Source organism: Hemiscyllium ocellatum, chromosome 21 (genome assembly GCF_020745735.1).
Source record: "Hemiscyllium ocellatum isolate sHemOce1 chromosome 21, sHemOce1.pat.X.cur, whole genome shotgun sequence".
Taxonomy (NCBI): Eukaryota; Metazoa; Chordata; class Chondrichthyes; order Orectolobiformes; family Hemiscylliidae; genus Hemiscyllium; species Hemiscyllium ocellatum.
Window position 1 is genome coordinate 45571644 of NC_083421.1, and position 24354 is coordinate 45595997.

At 38.7% G+C, this 24354-nt stretch overlaps 1 protein-coding gene across 1 annotated transcript; it reads right to left on the reverse strand.

The window, feature by feature from the left end:
- Positions 1-319: 319 nt before the first annotated feature.
- On the reverse strand, positions 320-14227 carry LOC132825667 (WD repeat-containing protein 38-like). Its single transcript, XM_060841043.1, has 7 exons — positions 14132-14227; positions 12341-12461; positions 9816-9932; positions 8492-8589; positions 6801-6881; positions 3619-3741; positions 320-517 (listed from the first exon to the last, which is right to left on the reverse strand). The coding sequence occupies exons 1-7, from the start codon at positions 14225-14227 to the stop codon at positions 320-322; spliced, it is 834 nt and encodes a 277-aa protein (XP_060697026.1).
- Positions 14228-24354: the final 10127 nt, after the last annotated feature.

Consider the following 24354-nt stretch of genomic DNA (forward strand, 5'->3'; position numbering starts at 1 on the left):
AGAACATTAACACAATTAGAAACAGATTTGTTCAATATTGATCTCATGATTAAAGGTTCACTTATCTAGATGGTATTGAGGAAGGGGAGTGAGAATTGTCAAATATTGGTGGTACTTTCATTATAACAATAGCAAATTAAAGTACAGAATTCAAAATGTTTAAAACACTGTTCCAAAATTGCATTTGTAATCAGTTTAAACTGACCTATGAGTTGCTAGGGAGTGAATTTATTACCTTAAGGGTCTTCTTACACTTGCCATCTTCACAATCCCACACACGAATCTGTGAGAACAAGGTGAGAGGGAGTCAGCCTTGCTGTCAATGGAAACCAAGAATTCCTGTACAAGTCAATTCCTTCACATTCACCGTTTCATCTTCTGCTGCTGTCACCAATAGAATTGAATCCATGGAGAATGAAAGAGCCATCACCCGGCCAGTGTGCTCCTTCAGATGAAAGATCAGGCGTCCATTTTTTGAATTCCATACACATACAGTCTTGTCCCAGGACCCTGAAGCCTATGAAACAAATGAATTTATATCTGACAGTACTGGCATTTTTGATATGATAGATTTCTGCATTTTGAGTGATGAGTCTTAATTTTGAAACAATTTTCCTAACAGAGACATTCTTCAAATGGCGCCATTATCCTCAACCACAATTTTTGGTATAACATGGTTGGTAGTTAGTATGGTGCTGGAAAAGCACAGCAGGTCAGGCAGCATCCAAGGAACAGGAGAATCGATGTTTTGAGCATAAGCCCTACTAGCATCTCCAGAATCTACATTCCTTACTTTCTCCTAGTCCTCACTTTCTCCATAGTTGGTGGTTAATGCTGCACAAGTGTTAGGGGCACACCAAAATGCAGTTTGCTACTTGGTTATCTAGTTCTTTGATATGCTTTCTTAAATTGCTCTTGAATGCTAGATTTCTGGTTTCATTGACATTGCTAAATATATGAGATTGCCCAAATCTGCAATCTTTCCTGAAAACTACCATCAAGAGAAAAGAGACGTCAGTGATCAAAGTCTAACTCCTTTAGCTGGCGCAAGGTTTATACATCTGTGAAGAAATGTGATGGGCAGAATGAAGCAGTTACTTGGGGTTCAAATAATTTAATTACATATAAACAGATTTTTCATTTAAAATTACAGGTCAGAAATTTAATTCCTTTCTCTGATAGTTTCTTCTGAGAAAATTATTTTTATCTAGTATGTTTTCATTTAACACACATTTTCCACCATTAGATGCACAAAATGATATTGCAATTTTTAGTCCATGGAGGCAAGTCTTATTTAGAATATTATATTTTATACTAGTAATTCCAGTGTATTACCCAATAGTTTATGCTTGATTTGTAAACTTATGGAAAGTGGAGAATGCGCTGTGCCATAACTGAGCCAGACACATACAGTTGCCAACAGTAGTCATGATGTATGTCAGAACCATGTGGCTTCCTCCTTCACTAGCCCAGCAGAGCTGAGGAAACATTTAGAATTCACACGGTCAGATTGGCTAAGATCAAAGTTAAAAATTACACAACACCAGGTTATAGTCCAACTAGCTTTCTGAGCTAGTGTGCTTCCAATTAAACCTGTTGGACTATAACCTGGTGTTGTGTGATTTTTAATTTCGTGCACCCCAGTCCAACACCGGCATCTCCAAATCATGGCTAAAATCAAGTAGCTGGATTTTGTAGTGGCTTCTGACAGCTAGCATCCTGTATTTAGTCTCACTAGCCCCCCTGAATCTAACCATGATTTCAGGATCAAGCACAAGCACAGACTAACACAGAAGTCTTGAGTTAAAAATCACACAACACCAGGTTAAAGTCCAACAGGTTTAATTGGAAGCACACTAGCTTTCGGAGCGTCGCTCCTTTCATCAGATGAAGGAGTGTCGCTCCAAAAGCTAGTGTGCTTCCAATTAAACCTGTTGGACTATAACCTAGTGTTGTGTGATTTTTAACTTTGTACACCCCAGTCCAACACCAGCATCTCCAAATCAGAACTCTTGAGTTTGTGGTCTTTTATTCATCAAAGCATTTCAGGCTGTGCCATTTCTTCTCCATGTCCCCATTAGTATCCCACAGAGCCATTGAGTCAGTGAAATCAATTGATGTGGAAACAATTACTCCTCTTCTGCTCCCACTCTGCTGTTAAAAAACCCACAAAATGTTAAGTGCAATTCAATCAAACAAAACTGGGTTTTCAACAATCATTTGAGTAACAACTATTGGCGAACAGCTAACCTGGACCTGAGAAAAGACTTATATATTTATGTAGTGTCCTAAAATTATGATCATCATTAGATTTTTTAACCAAATAAATGTTTTCAACTACTGAGTTTTTTAAACAAAATGAATGATATTGTTCTATGTATGTTCCAGCTTTTAAAACAAAGATTTAAATTAACCTGTTTGAGCTGATTGAGTTTTTTTGAGAAAGTAAACAAAAAGATTGATGAAGGCAGAGCAGTAGATGACATTTACATAGACTTTAGTAAAGCCTTTGACAAAGTTCCACATGATGTGGGGGTGCCAGTGTTGGACTAGGTGGACAAAGTTAAAACTCACACAACATCAGGTTATAACACAAACCCGCCAATCCCAACAACATCTTGGTAAATCTTTTCTGAACATTCTCCAAATTGAGAGGGCCTCTGATTTATCTCTCTATCACGGAGGCTCCCAGGCTCACTCCTGATGAAGGGCTTTTGCCCAAAACGTTGATTTTCCTGCACCTTGGATGCTGCCTGACCTGCTGTGCTTTTCCAGCACCACTCTAATATCAAAAAACTGCCTAGACCCTAACTTTTATCTTAGTTAAAGACACGTGTAAGGTGTCATGTTTCTGATGTAATTTGATTAGTCACACTGCACGGCTTTAAGCAAAGCAGACTTTATTTTTACACCCAGTTAAAATGCAAACATAAGAAAGGAGTATTGGTATAACTTTAACATTATTGGAAAATGTAACAGAATAATAGATTATTTAACTACTATACAGCAATCGTTCCAATATATTAACATGCTAGAAACACACCTTTGCAAAGGCAAATTCAGTAAAATAGATTGTCTCACATGCAGTGTTTCTCCAGTCTAGAAACCTCTGGCAGAGAGAGAAAACTCCAGCTTTTTGACATGGCAGAGCGAGATGTAACAGCTTCTACAGCTATCTTCAAAACCCCAACAACTGAAAACTAATTTAAAACTCTGACTCCACCCATTCATGCTGCTTCTATTGTTCTAACTTTAAAAAAAACCCAGGGCCTCACAAGCTCACTTTATTAGCTTGGAAAAGCCAAATCTTCACCTTTGGCTCAAAACCTCTCTTTTAAAAAAAAAGGCAAAATACACCTCACGTTGCTAATTGTCTGACAGATTTCTTTTAAATAATGGGCTACTCAGGTAGAATGATGGCATCTCAGCAGCTCCATGCTAGGAATTCACACAAAGGAATGCTACAGTCCATGGCACAGTAAAGGAGTTAAGGTTCTCACCATAAATCTCTTTTCTTCAAAGTCCCCAATCTATGTGCATATAATTATTCAGGCAGTGATAGGGCCCGTGGTCATTTCCATTCCCCTAGATTATATGTCATTTCACCATCCAGCTTACCAACATTCCAAATGCAGAAAACTTTACACAGCTCACGTTGCCTGTGTGACCATGCAGAGTTATTCTCCGTGTAGTTTTTTGTACCTTCCACACTCTGATTGTATAATCCCAGGATCCAGTGGCCTGTGCAAGAACAAGAAGTTATTTAAAAGGATTTCTAGACTTAACACTGAAATGCATGGCCGGATTTTACAAAACCACTTCTACTTATTCACCAGTTTGAAATAGTACTTCTTCCCAAAAAGATTCAACAAATGTTTTTATTGAAGATATCAACATTCAGCCTTTTAGTTGTATCACCTGATGTATCTTTTACATTTCAAAGTATTACATTGTAACTTTTTCATATTTCAATGCCCTTGCTTTTGTCTAATGTCAACTCTGCACTCAATGTGATTCCTAAGGTTCATTCACCCTCCATTATCTTTCCCATTGCTCACAGGTGGGTAAAGATAGTAAGTATTGTTTGGCCTATGTTTGTGATGAATTATTATCAATTACAGCTCTGTCTAGATCTGAAATGCTCACATCTTACAGCTGTGGCCAGTGGATATTATTGAAAAGTGGGAAATCTGACTCTGTTGTTAGCAGCTTCAAGTTGATTCATTAAACCTTCACTTCTCTCTCCACCTTTAAACATCTTGGAACTCACCTGGGAGACAAAGCATCAAGAAAGCCTTTTTTCAATACTGCACCAGGGTCCAGCATCCATTCCTTCAATCCTTTCATCTATTTTGAATATTTTCCCAATATTATTTAAATAAACATAACAACTAGGAGCAGGAGTAGACCACCTGGCCCTTCCAGCCTCCTCCACCATTCAATAAGATCACGGCTGATCTTTTCATTAAAATTTTTTTTAAAATATTTGTTGATGAGGTGCAGTCATTGCTGCCAAGGCTGGAGTTTTTCATCCATCCCTAATTGTCCTTGAAAAGGTTTTGGTAAGAAGTCTTCTTGAACCGCTGCAATTCATGTGGTGGAGATATCTCTGCAATGCTGTTAAGAAGGGAAAATTCCAGTCATCTGTCAGCATGATATATATTGTTGTGTTCAATTGAACTATCTAAAATGCCTTGTGTAGATTCACTGCCACTATTCTTTCACTTCACACCCCATGTCCTATAAGGATTCCATCCCATTCTCCCAGTTCCTTCACCTACATCCCATTAGTTCGGATGATGCCACCTTCCAAAACAGAGCTGCTGACATGGCTTGCTTCCTCCATAACCATGGTTTCCCTCCCAATGTTGTTGATGGGGCCCTCAACCCCATCCAATTCTATCCTTGCCCCCTCTCATCACTCACAACAATGTGATCGGGTCCCCTTTGTCTTCACTTTTCATCCCTCCAGCCTCCACATTCAAAGGGTCATTCTCCGCCATTTCAGACAACTCGAGCAGAACACCACCACCACCAAACACATCTGCCCCTCACATCCCATTTGCATTTCACAGTGATTAATCTCTCCCAGGATACATTGATCCATTCTTTGATCATCACCAACACCACCCCATTTTCACACGGCACCTTCCCATGTAACCATAGAAGGTGCAACATCTGCCCTTCACCTCCTTCCTGCACACCATCTAAGGGCCTAAACAGTCTTTCCAGGTGAAGCAGCATTTCACCTGTACCTCCTCCATTCTTGTGTATTGCATTCGCTACATCCAATGTGGCCTACTCTACATTGGAGAAACCAAACACAGAATGGGTGACCACTTTGCCGAGCACCTCCAGTCCATGTGCAAGCTTGACCTTGACCTTCCCATCGCCAGCTATTTTAACACAGTGCCTTCTCCCATGCCCACTTGTCTGTCTTCACCATGCTGCATTGCTCCAGCGAATCACAGTACAAACTGGAGAAACAACAACCCACCTGCTGACTAGGAACTTTACTATCTTCTGGACTTAATATTGAGTTCAACACTTTCAGATTGTGAACCCACTCCCATTCCTTCCCTTTCTTTTAGCTTTACTTGTTGTATTCTTTGTCACCATGTCCTCTCTCCCCTCCCCTGACTCCAGTGAGACTGTTTGTTCTTACCAGTCCAACAGATAGAAACACCATTGTTCTGCCATTCTCACATTCCAGCACTTAATTCGCACTATTATCATGTTTTCTTACCACTCCCCCATAAGTGCTGCCCCCTTCACATTTCACGTCAGCTCTGATGAAGAGTCATCTAGACTCGAACATTGGCTTACTCTCTCTCCATGGATGCTGCCCAACCTGCTGTGATTTCTAGCAATTTTTGTTTTCAGCACCATTCTTTCTTAATGGTATTAATCTAAGATAGAGATCCCAAGTGGGGAAGGATGCCCACATTTAGTTGCTGTCAGAAATTGGCCTAAATTTTAAATAACCAGATAGGTTGATTATATTTCATGGAATGTATTAGCAGATATTCTCCATTGTTATAGTTTGCCTGAGTTCCATGATCATCATGTGAAACATCAGGCTCGATTTAAGAGCATATTTATTGTTAACTACCTGAACTTTAAACTGGCCACTGATACTTCAACACTGGCTAACAACTAGTACACACACACAAATGGTAGCTTCTCTTAGGATCAATCCTTTATATGTTTATTTCATAATGTCAGAGATATAGGGAATTCCAGGATCTTTGATCCAGTGACAGTGATATAGCTCCATATGGGAAGATAGGATGATGGGAAACTCAGTGGAAAACATTGCATTACTCCGCTCGGTTGATAGAAATTGGTGGTTTGAAAGGAGCAGCCAAGGAAATTTAAGGCAAGTTTCTGCAATGCATCTTGAAGGTTGTACACACCACTGCCACAGTGCACTAGAGGTGATAAATGATAATGTGCATAAAGTGATAAATGGAGTGTCATTCAAACAGGCTATTTCGCCCTAGGTAATACTATGTTTCTTCAGTATTAATAATATTGTGGTCATCCAGTCAAATGGAGTGTATGCTTTCACACTCACGATCATTGTTTTGTAGATGATGGAAAAACTTTGGAGAATCAGATTGAATCAGGGCCCACCACAGTTTTCCTATATGCTTACTAGGTCTTGTAACCTAGATTGCTAATTCTGATTCTTCTCTGTTAAAGTGCTTTATAAATGTAAATAGTAAATGTGACATATTAAGTGACTGAGGATAATTGGAAATACAGTACAAGTATAATCATGAAGTAAACTAGCTTACCAGATATTCTCCAGTGTTTGAAAAGTCACAGGTTTTGATGACATTCTTGTGTCCAGAAAGAACTTTCAAAGCAAAGCCTGTCTGGTTAAACAAAAATATGTCTTTAAATAGCTTATTTGTACATTAGCTGCTGCAGAACAGTAGAATAATAAAATTCCATAATTGTACATCCTATATATAAAATAGAAATTAGACTGTTTTATCAAGAAAGCAAATAGTAGAAGCTGGCTATTGGCTTTTACTGGTTAGATTAGATTCCCTACAGTATGAAAACAGGCCTTTCAGGCTAACAAATCCACACTGACCTTCCAAAGACTAACCCACCCTGACCCATTCCCCTACCCTATATTTACCTCTGACTAATGCACCTAACACTATGGGCAATGTAGCATGGCTAAGTCACCTGACCTGCATATTTTTGGATTGTGGGAGGAAAACAGAACACTCAAAGGAAACCCATGCAGACATGGGGAGAAGATACCAGCCAGTCGCCCGAGGCAGGAATCAAACCCAGATCACCGTTACTGTGAGGTAGCAGTGCTAACTACTGAGCTACAGTCACTCTTTTGCTCTAAACCAATCTCAATTTCCATCAGCTTCCTGGAGAAAAGGCTCAGCAGAGTATTCTGTGGATGACAGCATGTACTCTTGATCAGATAATAAGAAGATATTATTGAGTTTCCAATAATATTGGTTTGGTTTGGAAACTGAATAAAATAATTAATTTCTCTGCATCCCAGACATCACACTAACCAATTAAAAGCAAATATCTGTTCAGCAAATACACTTGAACTACTGGCATTGTATTTTATTAATAAATGTATAACTGAATTATCATTCAGAAGAATAATTGTTATTAGTACATTGTCATTGGGCAATTTCAAACATTTTGATATACATTGCAGTAACTAATAAACAGCAATTTTTGTTGTAAAACAGCCAGTGATTGTTGACCCATATTAAACTGTAATTATTTCCTAAGTGTTAAGTGCTAATTACCAGTTAGTGTAGTGTAACACTGGAAAATGAATCATAGAGGTGGTGGGGGGGCCGGGAGGGGGGAGTGGGTTTGGTGATCTAACTTTGATAGATGCTGAAATCATATTGAGTTTTTCTGTCATATAATTTTCTGCTAATTCTATTAGTCAAAGTCACAAAGATAGTTTTGTGTATTTTTCATCAATGTTCACATATATGGTGAACAGCTTCATGCTCAGACTAATAGCAATGTGTTACCAGTCAAATAACCAAACTTGGACTGTTAAAAGAAGGCTTTCATATGGAATAATCTAGAAATACTTAACTTGATAAAAGCCTTGAGATCATATCCTGGACAATAATGTGTGTCCTAAGGTCTCTTAGCCATTGGTTGGTACCAAAATGTAGGAAAGCTTTTCTCTTATATTTCAATTCCTGCTTCATTCATTTTAAAATTGAATGTAATTTTAATAAGAAACATTTAATTGAAAATTACATTTTCATTTAGAGAACGAGCATCTAGACAAAAAAGCAGACAACAGGACTTCCAATTAATAGCATTATGAAGACTGCTTAGAACACAAACCAGGACATGATAAGGAAAGCATTGAATGGAGAATGCAGGGTTGGTGAGGGAGATGGAAGAGTGAGGTTTGACAGAACAATATAAGATATAAGTGATTGTAACTGTAGTCAAAAAGCCTCTAGCTAACCATTGTATCCCAAAGAATAGCTGTGTGGTCCCAGCCAGCAGATGCTAGCAGCCTCGAATTAAGGTTGAAGCATACAGTCTCCACACTTTTACTGTGTCCTAAAAAATAATGAAAATACCGTTTATTAACCAACATTAAAGAATAGTGTCAAGTAAAATCAATGAAATTGAGCCTTGTGTGGTGGAACATTTGAGCATCAGAACTTCAAATAAATTCAAACTGAATGCCAAGCTAAAATTCAATGGCTTAATGCAAATCAATAAATGTTAATTTACGCATTCTTTATTAACCAATTCTAAATATCCCACTGATCTGTGTTTGGCCTAAACTTCACAACAACAGCCTGGATGCTGCTCAAAGTTTCAGAGCATGTGTGATTCTTTGTAGGAGAATCCTTTCCTGGAAACAATTGTGTTCTTTTATCCATTGATGGGACTTTCTGAAAATGCAAATATTCTTCAGTGAAAAAGTTTAGGACTGAGAATTTCATTGTGCATAAAACCACTGTGTTGAAAAGATTTTCCAAATCAAATGGAGCGTCCAGAGTTGTTCTCCTTGGAGCAGAATGTTTAAATGGAGGATTAATAAAAGACATTCAAAATTAAGATGAGTTTTAAAATCAGTAACTGTTCCTACTGCTGGATTGGTCTCCAACCAAAGGACACAGATTTAAAGCAATTAGCTAAAGAACCTAAGGAGAGATTCAGACTTACTTACACAGAGTTGTTACCATCAGACCCTTAAAGGTTGGTGGAAGCAGATTCAATCATAATTTTCACAAAAGAAATGGGCTATTTCCTTCAAAAGAACAATTTGCAGTGTCAAGGAGAAAAGAGCATTCATTAATTGGGATTAATCACATTGTAGGCAAAAGGATTTCCTGATGAAGGGCTTTTGCCCGAAACATCGATTTTCCTGCTCCTCAGATGCTGCCTGACCTGCTGTGCTTTTCCAGCGCCACTCTGGTCTAAACCTTCATTAATCATGTTATTTTCATTTTCATTTTCATCGATTTATTAACCAACATTAAAGAATAGTGTCAAGTAAACATCAGTGAAATTGAGCCTTATGTGGTGGAACATTTGAGTATCAGACTTCAAATAAATTCAATCTAAATGCCAAGCTGAAATTCAATGGCTCAAAGCAAATCAATAGATGTTAATTTACGCATTCATTATTAACCAATTCTAAATATCCCACTGAGATATAATTTGACTCCCTTTTTAAACCTTTCTCAGTCAATTGCAATAAACCCTGATCACTGCCATGTTGAGGAAGAATGTTCTCTGCCTCTGATATGATCAGTATTTTCTGTCACATATACCTTGTAAAGTGTGCAGACATCTTCCTGTTTTTGTCTTCCATATTTTTACAGTACAATCACAGGATCCAGTGGCGAAGAGACTAGAGTCATTAGAGAACTCACAAGCCTTCACTGGGCCTATTGGAATAGAAACAACAACCAGAATCTGCTCAATATACTTATTACACTGTGTGTTACATTACATTGTTAAACAATTTTGAACAATTTTGACAGAATTGCAGTGTTAAAAAATGGCCTGCACTTTTACTAATCCATGAGCATATTTTGATGAATCCTATCATTCACCCATGAATGTGGCTCCAAAGAAAACTAATCCAAAGATGTGCAGGTCAGGTGAGTTGGCCATGCTAAATTGCCCATAGTGCTCGGTGCATTAGTCAAAGGGAAATGGGTCAGGGTGGGTTACTCTTCGGAGGGTTGGTGTGGACTGTTTGGGCCGAAGGGTCTGTTTCCACACTGTAGGGAATCTAATCTAATCTAATTTTAAAATGATTTATATTAGTAATACAGCTTTTAAAATTAATTATCATAATAGAATCCCTACAGTGTGGAAACAGACCATTTGGCCCAACAAGTCCACACCAACCCTCCAAAGAGTAACCCACCCAGACCCATTCCCCTTTTAATCTACACTTTACCCCTAACTAATGCACATCCCCAAGCACTATGGACAATTTTAGTATTACCAGTTCACCTAGCCAGCACATCTTTCGATGTGGGAGGAAAATCACACAGACACATAGAGAATGTGCAAACTCCAAACAGACAGTAACCTGAAGCTGGAATCAAACCCAGGTCCCTGGCACTGTAAGGCAGCAGTGCTAACCACTGAGCCACTATACAGCCTAAACATGGTCTTCATATATTCAACAACCCTAATAATGTCCCAACCAACTCATTCTTTTCAACTGTACATATATATTTTCCTGAGACATTGAATCTAAAACTATGGCTTGTTTTATAGAGGCCTGAATGATGTGGACAATGGAAAGAATTGTGACAAAATCATATGAGAAGTCCAGTGAAGACTATCTCGACATTGGGAACACTTTGCTGCATCTTTTAACTAAATTCCAGGCATCAAGGCAAGGTTCTTACCAGGCGGTCGTGTGTTGCCTGTTAAGAGGGATTATTGCTTATTAATTACCTTATTGAGTGAAGATCTCATCTCAATAATATTCAGTTTTTCTTCATACCACCAGCTGTGAGCAAACTAAATGTCAACAATTCTCGACAAGGAAGTCGGGCAACATCAACTTACCATTTGCTCCAACACCACAGGCTATGCTCCATGAGGGGAAATGTTAATTTATTGAATCAACATTGAAGTTAATAACATAGCCAAGAACAATACAAACAACTGCTCTTGCTCTTAGATACTCAGCAACTGTGAAGTGCCTGCCTAACCTAAGAAAGCTTACCTCGGTGCTTAGGTGTTGGAACCTATCCTTAATGCAGACTGCAGAGCTCTTAGTAATTGCCTGTGACCTACTAAAGAAGATGATCTGTACCTGCAGCTCATATGGCACCACACGTTAGAAGGAGACAAGTTATGTCAAGAGTAGAACAGATACAGCAGAGCAGTGACCATTCTCTTTCTCTCCCAGAAAGAGCCAGAAACAAAGATGATCAAGCCAACTCAAGTCTTTTACATACTGAGTGGCCCTTAGACTGAAAACCCCACAAAGCCATCTTGCCACTCTACTGACACATTTACAAACAAAGCTACATGTTGTCTAATGACTCAGAGGAACCCCTCCCATCAAAACCCAATGGAAGAAACATGGTCTATTTGGTCATGTCATAATCACCTCAGAACTGTTGTTGACTAGTGAATGCCCTTAATGCAGAACTGGGGATGGAGCCAAACAAATTTTATGAAACGTGACTCTAGAGAGGCATTCCAAATGATGGAACGTCTTTTAGAATGCTCACTGTTACCAGGACTATGCAGCCCTGAAGATGTGAATGTCTTCAACTCTTGAGTTGGAGATTATGTGGAACAATGGCAGAGCAAGTTATCAAGATACAACAAGAGCAGCTTAAATGGTTTCCCATAATTAATAGAATTAAAACAACGTTTATCATTGTTGAGAGTAGATATTTATTCCACATTTAGTCTGATCACATTTAATATCCTTTATCTCATATCCAAATGTTTTGGAAAGATTTCCCTGCTTGCATTGTTATCTAAACAAAATGAATAATTTTGTTCCATAACCATTTTAGCACAATAATGAAGATATTCTAAAAGCGTGGATTTCTGATTGCATTAGGCATAGTAACCAAAACAAATTGTCTCCCATTGGTATTAATGTAGTTTGTTTTTTTTTGATGTGTAATTCAGATAAGAACATTACTGATTATGACTAAGCATTGCTTCAAAAGTATAATTGATAAACTAAAGATGATCTTAAAAATCTAAAAATGATATAGTACAAGATTTCTGGCCAATCACAGATTTGATCGTATTATAAACATGGAAACAATACAGGTGAGTGAAATGTGTCACTGAAGTTTCATACCTGTGTGACCTTTTACTTTAGATAGAAGTTTTTCACCTTTAACATACCAGATACAAGCATTACAGTCATCTGAACCCGTTAATAGGAGCTGGCCATCACGAGAGAATGTGCAGTGGTTCACCTGCACAAAACAAACCATTTTAAAACTGTGTAACTCAGACAGGCTCTGATTCAATTAATCTCATTAGATTTCTGAGGGTGAATGGATTTTTCATTGAGGTTTATCACCAAACTAAACTGCAGGTTATTATATGTAATTACGTACAAAATGTAGAAGCAGATGTTTATGCTCCACACAGACCACCTCCCATCTATTTTCCGATTTGCTCATTTATCTTCTGATTAAATCCATCAATAATTTTTGACTCTACACTCCTATAGCGAGTTTTATTCATTGTAACTACCATCTGTGTAAACAATTCCTGATTGAACTCATTGTTGACTATTTGGTTGATACCACTGGTAGAAACAGCTTCTCTATGTTCACCCAACAGACATTTCATTAAACAGTAAAAAGGCAGTTGGATTGATTGAGTATGATAGAATATGGCCAAGGCAGCTGGAAACACTGATAGTAATGTTAGTATGCAATGTGATGGAGAGAGGAATGTTCACAGGAGGCCAGAGTTAAAGCATGAAAAGGTTACTTTCTCTTGAACATAGTTTGCCTGACCATTGCACACCTGAATCCCTTCCAATATTTCTGATATTAATTGAGCATAATCTAAATCTAAAGTGAAGGTGACTAATAAATGGAAAGGCAACAACTTCTACTGCACTCCATTTTTTCATGAATGGGGGCATTGTTGGCAAGGTCAGCATTTGTTGATCATCGATGATTTCCCTTGAAATAAGCAGAACCAAGAGTCAAACAGATTGCTGTGGGTCTGGAGCTACATGTTAATGAGACTGGTTAAGGGTGGCAGATATCAGTGAAACAGGAACTTCTTCAAATATTCAGTAATTACTGTTGTGTTACTAAGATCCATTTTTATGAATTGAATTCAAACTCCACAAGTTACCATGGTGGGATTTGAACCCAAATTACTAGCCTGACAGCTCTAGATTACAGGCTAGTGACATTACCCATTATACCACCAATGCCACACATTCAAACCAAGTACATTTTGATCCTTATCACACCAAACTGCTGATTTCAAAACAGTAAAGTCTAAAATTACCCCTTGATCTTTGAAGTATTGCCTGTATTTGAATAATTAATTTGTTGGTAACTGGAAAATAACGTAAGTTTACCTCCAGCAGTTTTGCCTGATGTAGCAATTCTTATGTTATCTTTTGTAATACAAGAAACTATTAAATGGATATTGTGGTACTGAATAATCCATTGGACATTTATTACACTAGTTATCATATATGAACCTCCTATGTGCAGATGCATAAGCTTCTGGGCTAATGCTAAGGTACTAAGTTTCTTATAGTGTGTCATGCTTTAAGTGATCCCCAGGCCAAGATGAGATCTTTAAATTTTCGGATCATATGCTATGATACAGTGATGTTATCACAAACCTGACTTACTGCCATACTGACTGTGACACATATCAAACAATCCCCTCTTTCCAAAGATAAAATCTTATTCCAAACAGATATGCATGGCTATAATTAGGCACATGCTGCCAATTTGATAATTACATAAATAAGTAAAACAATGAAATGTGTTTGAGGTCTGACGACTTATCCAATGATTTTGTACCCATCTGGAGTGGTATGCTTCATTCTCTATCGTGTTTTTTTTGACAATTTAGTTTCCTGTCACTGGCTTCTGCCACTCACTGTTGCTGTACAATTATTAGAGTTTTCTTCTTTGTGCAGGAATGGTGTGATATGTATCTGTCTGATGGGTTCCATTTCTTTACAATGTAGCGACATGATCAGTAATGCCTTTGTATCACCTGGGCTGGTTGCATATTCTTAACTTCTATAAACCCAAATATTTACATGAGTGTTTCTAACTCACACTCTCTGCCCAGTGCACATTTTGATGGTTCCCTATCTGCTCATTCATTGTGTATCTTTTTTATATTCGTCTGTCTTGGAAAAAGAGTTAAAAAGCACACAACACCAGGTTATAGTCCAACAGGCTTTTTGGAAATACAAGCTTTTGGAGTGTTGCTCCTTCATCAGGTAGCTAGTGGGGCATGATCATAAGACACAGAATTTATAGTAAAAGATCAAAGTTGCACTCCAAAAGCTTGTACTTCCAAATAAACCTGTTGGACTATAACCTGGTGTTGTGTGATTTTTAACTTTGCCATCCCAGTCCAACACCGGCACCTCCACATCTTGAAAAAAGAGTGTCATGTTTCTTGGAGTGGTGAGCAGGTCATTCACACTTGCGTTCAAGCATAAATCGTTCTGGGGACGATAATCACCTTTCTAATGGTGCTGCACAAAGTGTAGCAATGCTATGTGAAAATCTTGCTTTGTTGTTTGATGCTTGATTGTCAATGATTTGATAATATTTACCATTCATTCTGCTAGATGGTTTAAGATGATTGATGGTTTTGATGGTGTCAGTCCCTACCTAGTACACATGCCTTAAAATGGTTTCTAAGTGAACTGCAATCTGTTGTCAGACACTATTCATTCTGGGATATCGAATAAACTGAAAATGGCAATTATTGTATCAGTGACATTCACTTGTATTACTAAGTTGGTGAAGAATAGAGGATTTAGAAAAGCAATCCTTCATGGTGAACTGTGAATGAATTTGTTGCTACTGGATGGAATATTGTGTGATGCAAAATCATTAAATCTCTTGACCAGTCAGTAGATTCATGTGCTAGTCTTATTCATGTGTCTTTGGTATAATAAGGACATGATATTGTGGCATAATATTTTTGGTATTAGGATTTGTTTGCATTTGAAAATGAGTTGTTGTGATAGCGCCAACTTAGCTCTGTATGGCCAACATGAACAAACCTTCCCAGGTACTTTAATCCTGTCAGGCCATCCCTTCTTGCCTTCCCAAAGCCTTTTACCTGGTGGAGACCAATGGGCCATGGACTATCAATATGCACAGATCTCTATATGGTCATCATTTATGAGATTCAAAATCACACCCACTGTGATGGAATGGACCACACATGATGCAATTGAATTATTCAATTATCTGCAGGGATATGGCTTTGAAACGAGATATAAACCATGAACTATTATGATTATGTCTTTTGCAATTCTGTAGCTATGCATCTTCAGCATTTGCCAATCACACTGGCTCTGGCCATACTTAACAGTTCAAACTTGAGAATGTCTTTAACATTGTAGCCTTAAGTATCAACATGTAAATCAATAAGAACATCTCAGTCTTTGCATGGGTTTGATTAATCTACTCAGCTTGCCAGATGTAATCATATTGGTTCATGGTTTATATCTCACTTCAAAGCCATATCCCTGTGGATAATTGACGGATTCAATTACATCACGTGTTGTCTGTTCCATCACAGTGGGTGTGATTTTGAATCTCATGAATTATGACCATATAGAGATCTGTGCATATTGATAGTCCTACTGGCCCATTGGTCTCCACCAGGTAAAAGGTTTTGGAAAGTCAAGATGAGCTTGTGTATTGGCACTGCAGTGTGATTCTGCTAATTGGTGATCCACTTTGCGCTATGAGACTGTCTCTTGTAGGTTGTACCATGGAGCACCACTTGTTGAGGCACATAACTTTCAGGATGCACAGTGACAACATGGTGACACTTATTCTATCAATATGGTGTACAATGTTAACAGTACAGAAAGCTTGGTGATCTTTTAAAATTTGCCTTTTGCTTAGTTGGTTCTGAATATCATTGATATGTTTTCGTTTGTGCATTTTTCTTGCTACCAGTGTGGTGATGCTATATCATTTTATTGGTCATTTGTTTCATTTTAAGCTTGGCATTTGGAAACAGATTTCCTGCACAACAAGGCATTTGGTCTCCTTGCCTCTATTGGTCAGCGCATTGAATATAGGAATTGGGAAGTCACAGGACATTGGTTATGCCAGTATTGGAATACTACATGTAGTCATGATCCCCCTGCTATAGTAAGGCTGTTGTGAAACTTGAAAGTGTTCAGAAAAGACTTATAAGGATGTTGCCAGGGTTGGAGGGTCTAAGCTTCAAGGAGAGGGTGAATAGTCTGAAACTATTTTCCCTGGAATGTCAGAGGCTGAGAGGTGACCCTATGGAGGTTCATAAAATCATGAGGGGCATGGATAAGGTAAATAGACAAGGTATTTTCCCAAAGGTGGGAGAGTCCAAAACTAGAGGCCATAGGTTTAAAACTGATCTAAGGGGCAACTTTTTCACACAGATGGTGGTGCATGTATGGATTAAGCTGCCAGAGGAAGTGGTGGAGGCTGGTAGAATTACAACATTTAAATGGCATATGAATGGATATATGAATAGGAAAGGTTTAGAGGAATTGGGCCAAATGTCACCAAATGGGTTGAGATTTATTTAGAATATCTAGTCAGCCTAGATGATTGGACCAAAGTGTCTGTTTCTGTGCTGTACATCTCAATGATTCTATGACTCAATAATGAGTCAATGGATATGGCCCTTTATCTTCCTCAGAATTTCCTTCCTGAAAGCTTTAATAGTGTAGAGATGATTACTAACTTAATAAATGTTTCTAACGGTTCATCTTCAGAAAAATCACACCATGCCCTTTACTGCTGTGAGGAGAGAGATGGTATATTTTGTTACAAAGAGCATGGAAAGAGAGTATGAAGCAAAGGGTATCATGCCAAAGGGTGTGCAGGAGCAAAGAGACCTGAGTGCTTATGCACATAACTCATTAAAGATGACAGAACAGGTACAGAGAGCTGTTTAAAAAAAAACATTATTCTGGGCATCATTAATAGACACATAGAATGCAAGAGCAGGGAGCTTGTGATGAATGCATATTAAACACAGCTTAGACTCAACTGGATTGTTTTGAACAGTTCTGAGCATCACGCTTTAGGAAGGATGTGACTGCATTGGTCAGAGTGCTGTAGATGTTTATGAGAAAGAGATACTTCAGCTATGAGGGTAGGTAGAGAAGTTAGGACTTTTTGGGAGGAGACAAAGACTGAGGGGAGATTTAATAGTTTTCAAAATCACCAGTGTCTGGACAGTGCGGATAGGGAAAAATTACTCCCATTCATAAAAGAATCAAGAACGATATGGCATAGTGTTTTGCAAAAAAACGGCATATGCAAGGGCTGCTTTAATGAGAACCTTCCTTCCTCAGGTGATATACTATGATGCAATAATCATATCAAGAGCCTGTCTCATAAAGATATACTGGCATACTGATTGTGAGATATATTACAACAGGGAAAGGTGGTAAATATTTCATATGGACATTGATGATAGATTATATATTGATATACAAGTTTTTGTATTTTGCAATCATTTATTGAAAACTTCAACTGCATATATGACTGGCACTCTGCTGGGTTTTCAAGATACATCTTACTGACAAAGAGTTGATTGAGTAGCAGTTAACATATTATGTTCTATTTTCAATGCTCTCACTCAAATGGATGCCAAGGCCATGAAGAAGATACAGAGGATACAGGAGTGACCTGCTTTAGTTATGAGGAAAAGCTAAAGAAACTTGAGTCCTATTTATCAGAACAAAAAAGGTTGCAGGAAGAACTTATGATGATTAAGGGAAACATAATTCCATAGATCTGTGTCAACATCTAAGGAGAATAAACCTAAGATCATCACCAGATGTTAAATTGGGAAGGTTAGGGAAGCATTTTTGTAAGGGAATGGAATTCCCCAACAACTTTGTAGGTAAGAACAAATCATAAATGCTTTTAAAAAGAAGTCGATAAGGAACTGAAAGAGAAAAGCCATACAAGTACAATTGTGAATAGAACAAGGACTGGTATTCTAGCCTTAAAATTGTATGATCAAATTTGTTCTTCTCATTCTATAATTTTATTCTGCATGACTATCAGTGTTACCCTTTTTGTTTTGGGGCTCAGATCTTTCTGTAATGACACTGACAAGGGCACCATTTAATTATCAATTTAATCCATCATCAAACTCCTCTGTCACCACGTGCACAGTTAAACACTTAATCCAAGAAATATTGCTTGAGATACCTTGCTCCTCCATACTCTGTCCTTTTGCAGTCCTCACAGTTAAACTCAATATTGAATAATTAGAAATGGTGTGAATTTCAAAGGGTTTATTCCATTGTCTCGTGCCACAACAGTTGTAAATGGATTCATTCAGCAGTAACCGAGTTTATAAAAGTGTGATATGACAAGTGCAGTTGAACAATCTTGATGATTATGAAAAAAAATTTATAAACGAGGAGTTGAAATTTTGAAGGAATTTTATTTTAAAATTGTTTCTGTTAAACTCTCTACATTCAGTTCCTGTATATGCCTCAATCTTGATTTCACTCTTGTATACTGATTTAAACATAATTTGTCCAGTTTGGCATCTGTATGTCCCAGTGACAATTCTTCAAACTGGATTGATTGAAGAGCCTAATTGGTGCCTGTCCTGTCCTCAGATGCCACAGATCCCCTGTAGAGGGCGCCAGAAACTGATGCCACCTTTGTATAAATCTCCAAGGAAATGATTGTGAAAAGCCTGTGCACAAGATGACAGGCAAAACTATTCTTTCACTGCTGCGAGGAAAATCCAGGCCAATATGTTTCTCAATTTCTAAGTGCATATGTGTCTATAAGACCATAGGAAATAAGAGCATGAGAGGGCCACTTGGCCTGTCAATACTGACACATCATTCAATAGGATCATTGCTCATCTGACATTCCTCACATCCACTCTCCTGCCTTTTCCCTGGAATCCTCAATTCCCCTGATTGATCAAGCATCTCTTAGCCTAAATATATACAAAGGACTGTGTTCCTACAACTCTCTGCGGCAAGGAGTTACAATGACACAACCCTTTGAGAGAAGACATTCCTTCTCATCTCAGTCTTAAATTGATGCCCCTTTATTCTGAGACTATGCCGTCTGATCCTAGACTCTCCCATAAGGGGAAATGTAATCTCAGCAGTTAATCCATCAAGATCATTTATGTTTCAATGAGATCACCTTTCATTCTTCTAAATTCCAGTGAGAGGAGTCCTCCTCTGTTTAATGTTTGCTCATAAGACAATCCCTCCATACCAGGGACCATCATAGTAAACCTTCTCTGGACTGTCTCCAATTAAATGATATACTTCCTTAAATAAGGGGACCAAAATTGCTCACAGTGCTCCAGATGTGATCTCACCAACACTTTGTACAATTGCAGTAAAACTCCCCTACTCTTATACTCCAACTCCCTTTGAAATAAGGGCCAATATTCTATGAGCCTTCCTGATCACCTGATGCCCCGTGTGCTAGCTTTCTGCATTTCATGCACAAGTATACTCAAGTCCCTTTGTACTTTATGCAGATTTTTCTCAGTTTAAATAATATTCTTTACTTTTGTTCTCCTTTCCAAAATGAAAATCTTAATGTTTTCCCACATAATATGTCATTTGTCAACTTTTTACCCACTCTTGGCAGCAGTAGTGCCCAGAGCAGGGAATCCTGGCAATGGTAGGTGGAGAGCCTGGACTCTTGGCAGGATCAGATGGCAGCAGGTCCAGTGTCTCCTGGGGCATTGGCATTGTCATTGCTGTTCCTGGTGTGGGACTCCTTGAGCACCGGAACACCTTCCAGAGACCTTGCAGAAGCCCTGAATTCGACCCAATTTGAACAAGTAAATCATGATTCATAGGAATCTCTTCAACTATCTCAAAGCTCCACTTAACTCAAATATATGGACTGATCCCTTGAGGTTTACTGTGTAAACAGACACTTGTTACACGTTGTTTGTATTTATAGCTACACTGTAAATGATGTAACCAAAAGAGAAAATGCTGGAAAATCTCAGCAGGTCATAGAGTCATAGAGATGTACAGATGTCCAACTCGTCCATGCCGACCAGATATCCAACCCAAGCTAGTCCCACCTGCCAGCACCCGGCCCATATCCCTCCAAACCCTTCCTATTCATATACCCATCCAAATGCCTCTTAAATGTTGCAGTTGTACCAGCCTCCACCACATCCTCCGGCAGCTCATTCCATACACGTACCACTCTCTGCGTGAAAACGTTGCCCCTTAGGTCTCTTTTATATCTTTCCCCTCTCACCCTTAACCTATGCCCTCTTGTTCTGGACTCCCCAACCCCAGGGAAAAGACTTTGTCTATTTATCCTATCCATGCCCCTCATAATTTTGTAAACTTCTATAAGGTCACCCCTCATCGTCCGATGCTCCAGGGAAAACAGCATCAGCCTGTTCACCCTCTTCCTGTAGCTCAAATCCTCCAACCCTGGCAACATCCTTGTAAATCCTTTTTGAACTCTTTCAAGTTTCACAACATCTTTCTGATAGGAAGGAGACCAGAATTGCACACAATATTCCAACAGTGGCCTAACCAATGTCCTGTACAGCCGCAACATGACCCCGCAACTCCTGTACTCAATACTCTGACCAATAAAGGAAAGCATACCAAATGCCTTCTTCACTATCCTATTTACCTGCGACTCTACTTTCAAGGAGCTATGAACCTGCATTCCAAGGTCTATTTGTTCAGCAACACTCCCTAGGACCTTACCATTAAGTGTATAAGTCCTGCTAAGATTTGCTTTCCCAAAATGTTGCATCTCTCATTTATCTGCATTAAACTCCATCTGCCACTTCTCAGTCCATTGGTCCATCTGGTCCAGAGCCTGTTGTAATCTGAGGTAACTCTCTTCGCTGTCCAATGCACCTCCAATTTTGGTGTCATCTGCAAACTTACTAACTGTACCTCTTATGCTCGCATCCAAATCATTTATGTAAATGACAAAAAGTAAAGGGCCCAGCACCGATCTTTGTGGCACTCCACTGGTCACAGGCCTCCAGTCTGAAAAACAACCCTCCACCACCACCCTCTGTCTTCTATCTTTGAGCCAGTTCTGTATCCAAATCTGGCAGCATCTGTAAGGAGAGAAAAGAGCTGATGTTTCGAGTCTAACTGACCCTTTGTCAAAGTTGTAAATGATGTACATGTGCAATGGCATGGGCCTTTATTTCTTGTATGTATTTGTATTTATGTCCCTTTAATACTGTGCATGTACACCATTTTAAGACATCCTGAGACATAAAAGGACCAATAAACGTAGGTTCTTTATTCATAAAGTACATGTGCTTCATATTGTCTATAGGGATTAAACACTAATGTCATCTGGTCAACTCAAAGAGTGATTTGGAGAATGAAATGCCTATATATTTTTCTGCATATATCTGAAATATGCACACACTGGAAATGTGCTTATCTTTTAGTGTGTATAGTATGTACTTTTTTTTCTGTATGGACAGTGTAAACACAATCAGATATATTTACATTTATGCATAACTGAAAACATCACACCTTGCTGGGGAGCCTCAAATTTATAGTTTCAGAAGAGCAACTTGGCTGTTTAATGCTGAGGTGAGGAGAAATGACTTCATACCAATTGCTGTGAATCTTTGGAATTCTCTACCCCAGAGAGCTATGCAATTAATAACACAAAATTGTCAAAATTTGGATGGTGCTACCCGAAAGAATATCGGACCAGATTCTATAGGGACCCTCAAAAGGCAATTGGACACAGAGTTGAAGAGAAAATATGGGATGTGGACATCTCTATCAAAGATAGAACAAGCACAATGGATATTATGAATTACTCCTGTGCTGTAAGGACCATATGATTTTAAAAGTAATTTTTTGATGTATATCACATGCTCAAGACAAATTAAATAATTGAAACTACCAGATGGTAAATTCGTTGATCCACCACCACCAAATTATCAGAAAAATAGTTATCACCAGAAAATGGCTGCAGGTAAATTGTAATCTGAGGCTGAGGCAGAGCTGTGAGTTGAAGAACACAGTTGAAATGATGTATTTCCTTGCTATTTGTCTTGTTTTTCTAGTGTTTGGATCATCAACGTTTTATGGCAGAGAAAAAAATTAATAAATATTGCAAGCTTGCAACACATATCCAAGATCTAAAGATAGAAGATGTTCACTTTGCTACCTACCTCTGCTGTGTGTGAGGAAAAATATTTCACAGAAATTTCATTGAAGTGTGTGGCCAGTTTCCTCCACATGATTAGACGATATAGTTGACTTTTTCTTTTTGCTGAATATTTTCACTGTTGTCTTCAATAAAATGATCAGAAAGATTTGGCAGATTCTTGGCCACTGTTTGCAGTAGTTCAGAACCTGATATAAATAATGAGAAGTCATTCTTGGTGAATTGTTGGGTGGAGGGGAGGGGGCGAAGTTTGATTCCAAGTGTCTTCAGTGGTTTTTGAGCAACCCCAACCTCATTGAAATCCAAAGAAAGCAATGTGACTGCACATGATATTTACATTCAATAATCTGTGTTCCTCTAATAATCTCAAGGGAATGTCAGGTTACTCATTAATCAATTTTCAATTTTCCAAATGTATCACATATGTAAGCCATTGAATAATAAGAACACTAACAACAAATTTAACCATTGTCTAAACATGGTCAAAAGAGCTGAACACCAGAGATGAAGTGACAGCCTTCAACATCTTGTGTAGAGACATAAAAACTTTAGCGTTCAATCACAGGTGGCCAATAGAAGCCCTAACGATGCTGGGGTCAATGGGAATCAGGGGGACAGACTCTCCAGTGGTTGGGCTCACACCAAGCACAAAGGGACTTGGTTGTAATTGTTGGAGGTCAATCATCTCAGTCCCAGAACATCACTGCAGGAGTTCCTCAGGGAAGTGACTGAGGCCCAACTACCTTCAGCTGCTTCATCATTTATCTCCAACGTAAGGTCAAAAAATGGGGAGGCATGCTGATGATGGCACATTCATGATTCATCAGATATTGAAGCAGTCTGTGTCTACTGCACAAAGATCTGACAATATTCTGGCTTAGACTGCTAAATGGGTGGCACGGTGGCTCAATGGTTACCACTGCTGCCTCACAGTGCCAGGGGCCTCGGTTCAATTCCAGCCTTGGTTAATTATCTGTGTGGAGTTTGCACATAGTCTCTGTGTGAGTTTCTTCCAGGTGCTCTGTTTTCCTCCCACAATCCAAGAATGTGCAGGTCAGGTGAATTGGCCGTGCTAAATTGCCCATAGTGTTCAGGGATGTGTAGGTTGGGTGCATTAGTTAGGGGTAAATATAAAGTAATAGGATCAGGGAATGGGTCTGGGTGGCTTTCTCCTCAGAGGGTTGGTGTGGATTTGTTAGGATGAAGGACCTGTTTCCACACTGTAGGGATTCTATGAAGTGGCAAGTTTGTAACACATAAGTGCCAAGTAATCAACACCATAAACAAAAAAGAATTTAACCTTCTCACAATGACAATCAATAATGTTACTATCTCTGAAAACCCCATTCTGCAACATTCTAATTACTATCGATCAGAACTGAACTGAGAATTTTTAAATCAAGGCATTATTTGCTGGGAGTTAATATAGATCAGTGACATACAGCTAATAGGAGAAGGGAATATGCCATGAGTTATTGCATGTGTAGCAGAATATTGGGTAGCAATTAATTAGTGCAGGATGCTTTGTGAAAGACCAGTCTTGGCATAATCAAGTCTGGAGGTAACATAAGTATGAATCAGGATATCAGCAACAAATTAATTGAGATGGGCAAAGACTAGCCAGTCTCTGAGATGATAAATAGCCCATTCTGACCTTCCACTCGCTGATGCCAAATAGTCTGTACTCAGCAAATGTCTTAGTTTTATTCCTCCACGCCTCACCTCAATGAATTTCAGGCATGACATTACAGTGAACTCAAATGGGCATGAAGGTAAAGGCACACACACACACACACACACACACACCAGCATCTTGATACACAATCGCAGAAGGTGTAACAGATATTTATCTCCTTCCTCACTATCCAAGGCTCCAGACACACCTTCCAAGTGATGTAATGATTTACCTGCACTTCAATCAATCTAGTCTACTATA

Coding starts and splice junctions, on each gene's coding strand:
- LOC132825667 (XM_060841043.1), bottom strand. CDS start 14,227: ATGTCGCTACATTGTAAAGAAATGGAACCCATCAGACAGATACATATC. Junction 12,462..14,131: donor CTAATAATTGTACAGCAACA/GTGAGTGGCAGA, acceptor TGTTTTGTGCAG/GTGAACCACTGCACATTCTC. Junction 6,882..8,491: donor CTATTCTTTGGGATACAATG/GTTAGCTAGAGG, acceptor TTGTTTAACCAG/ACAGGCTTTGCTTTGAAAGT.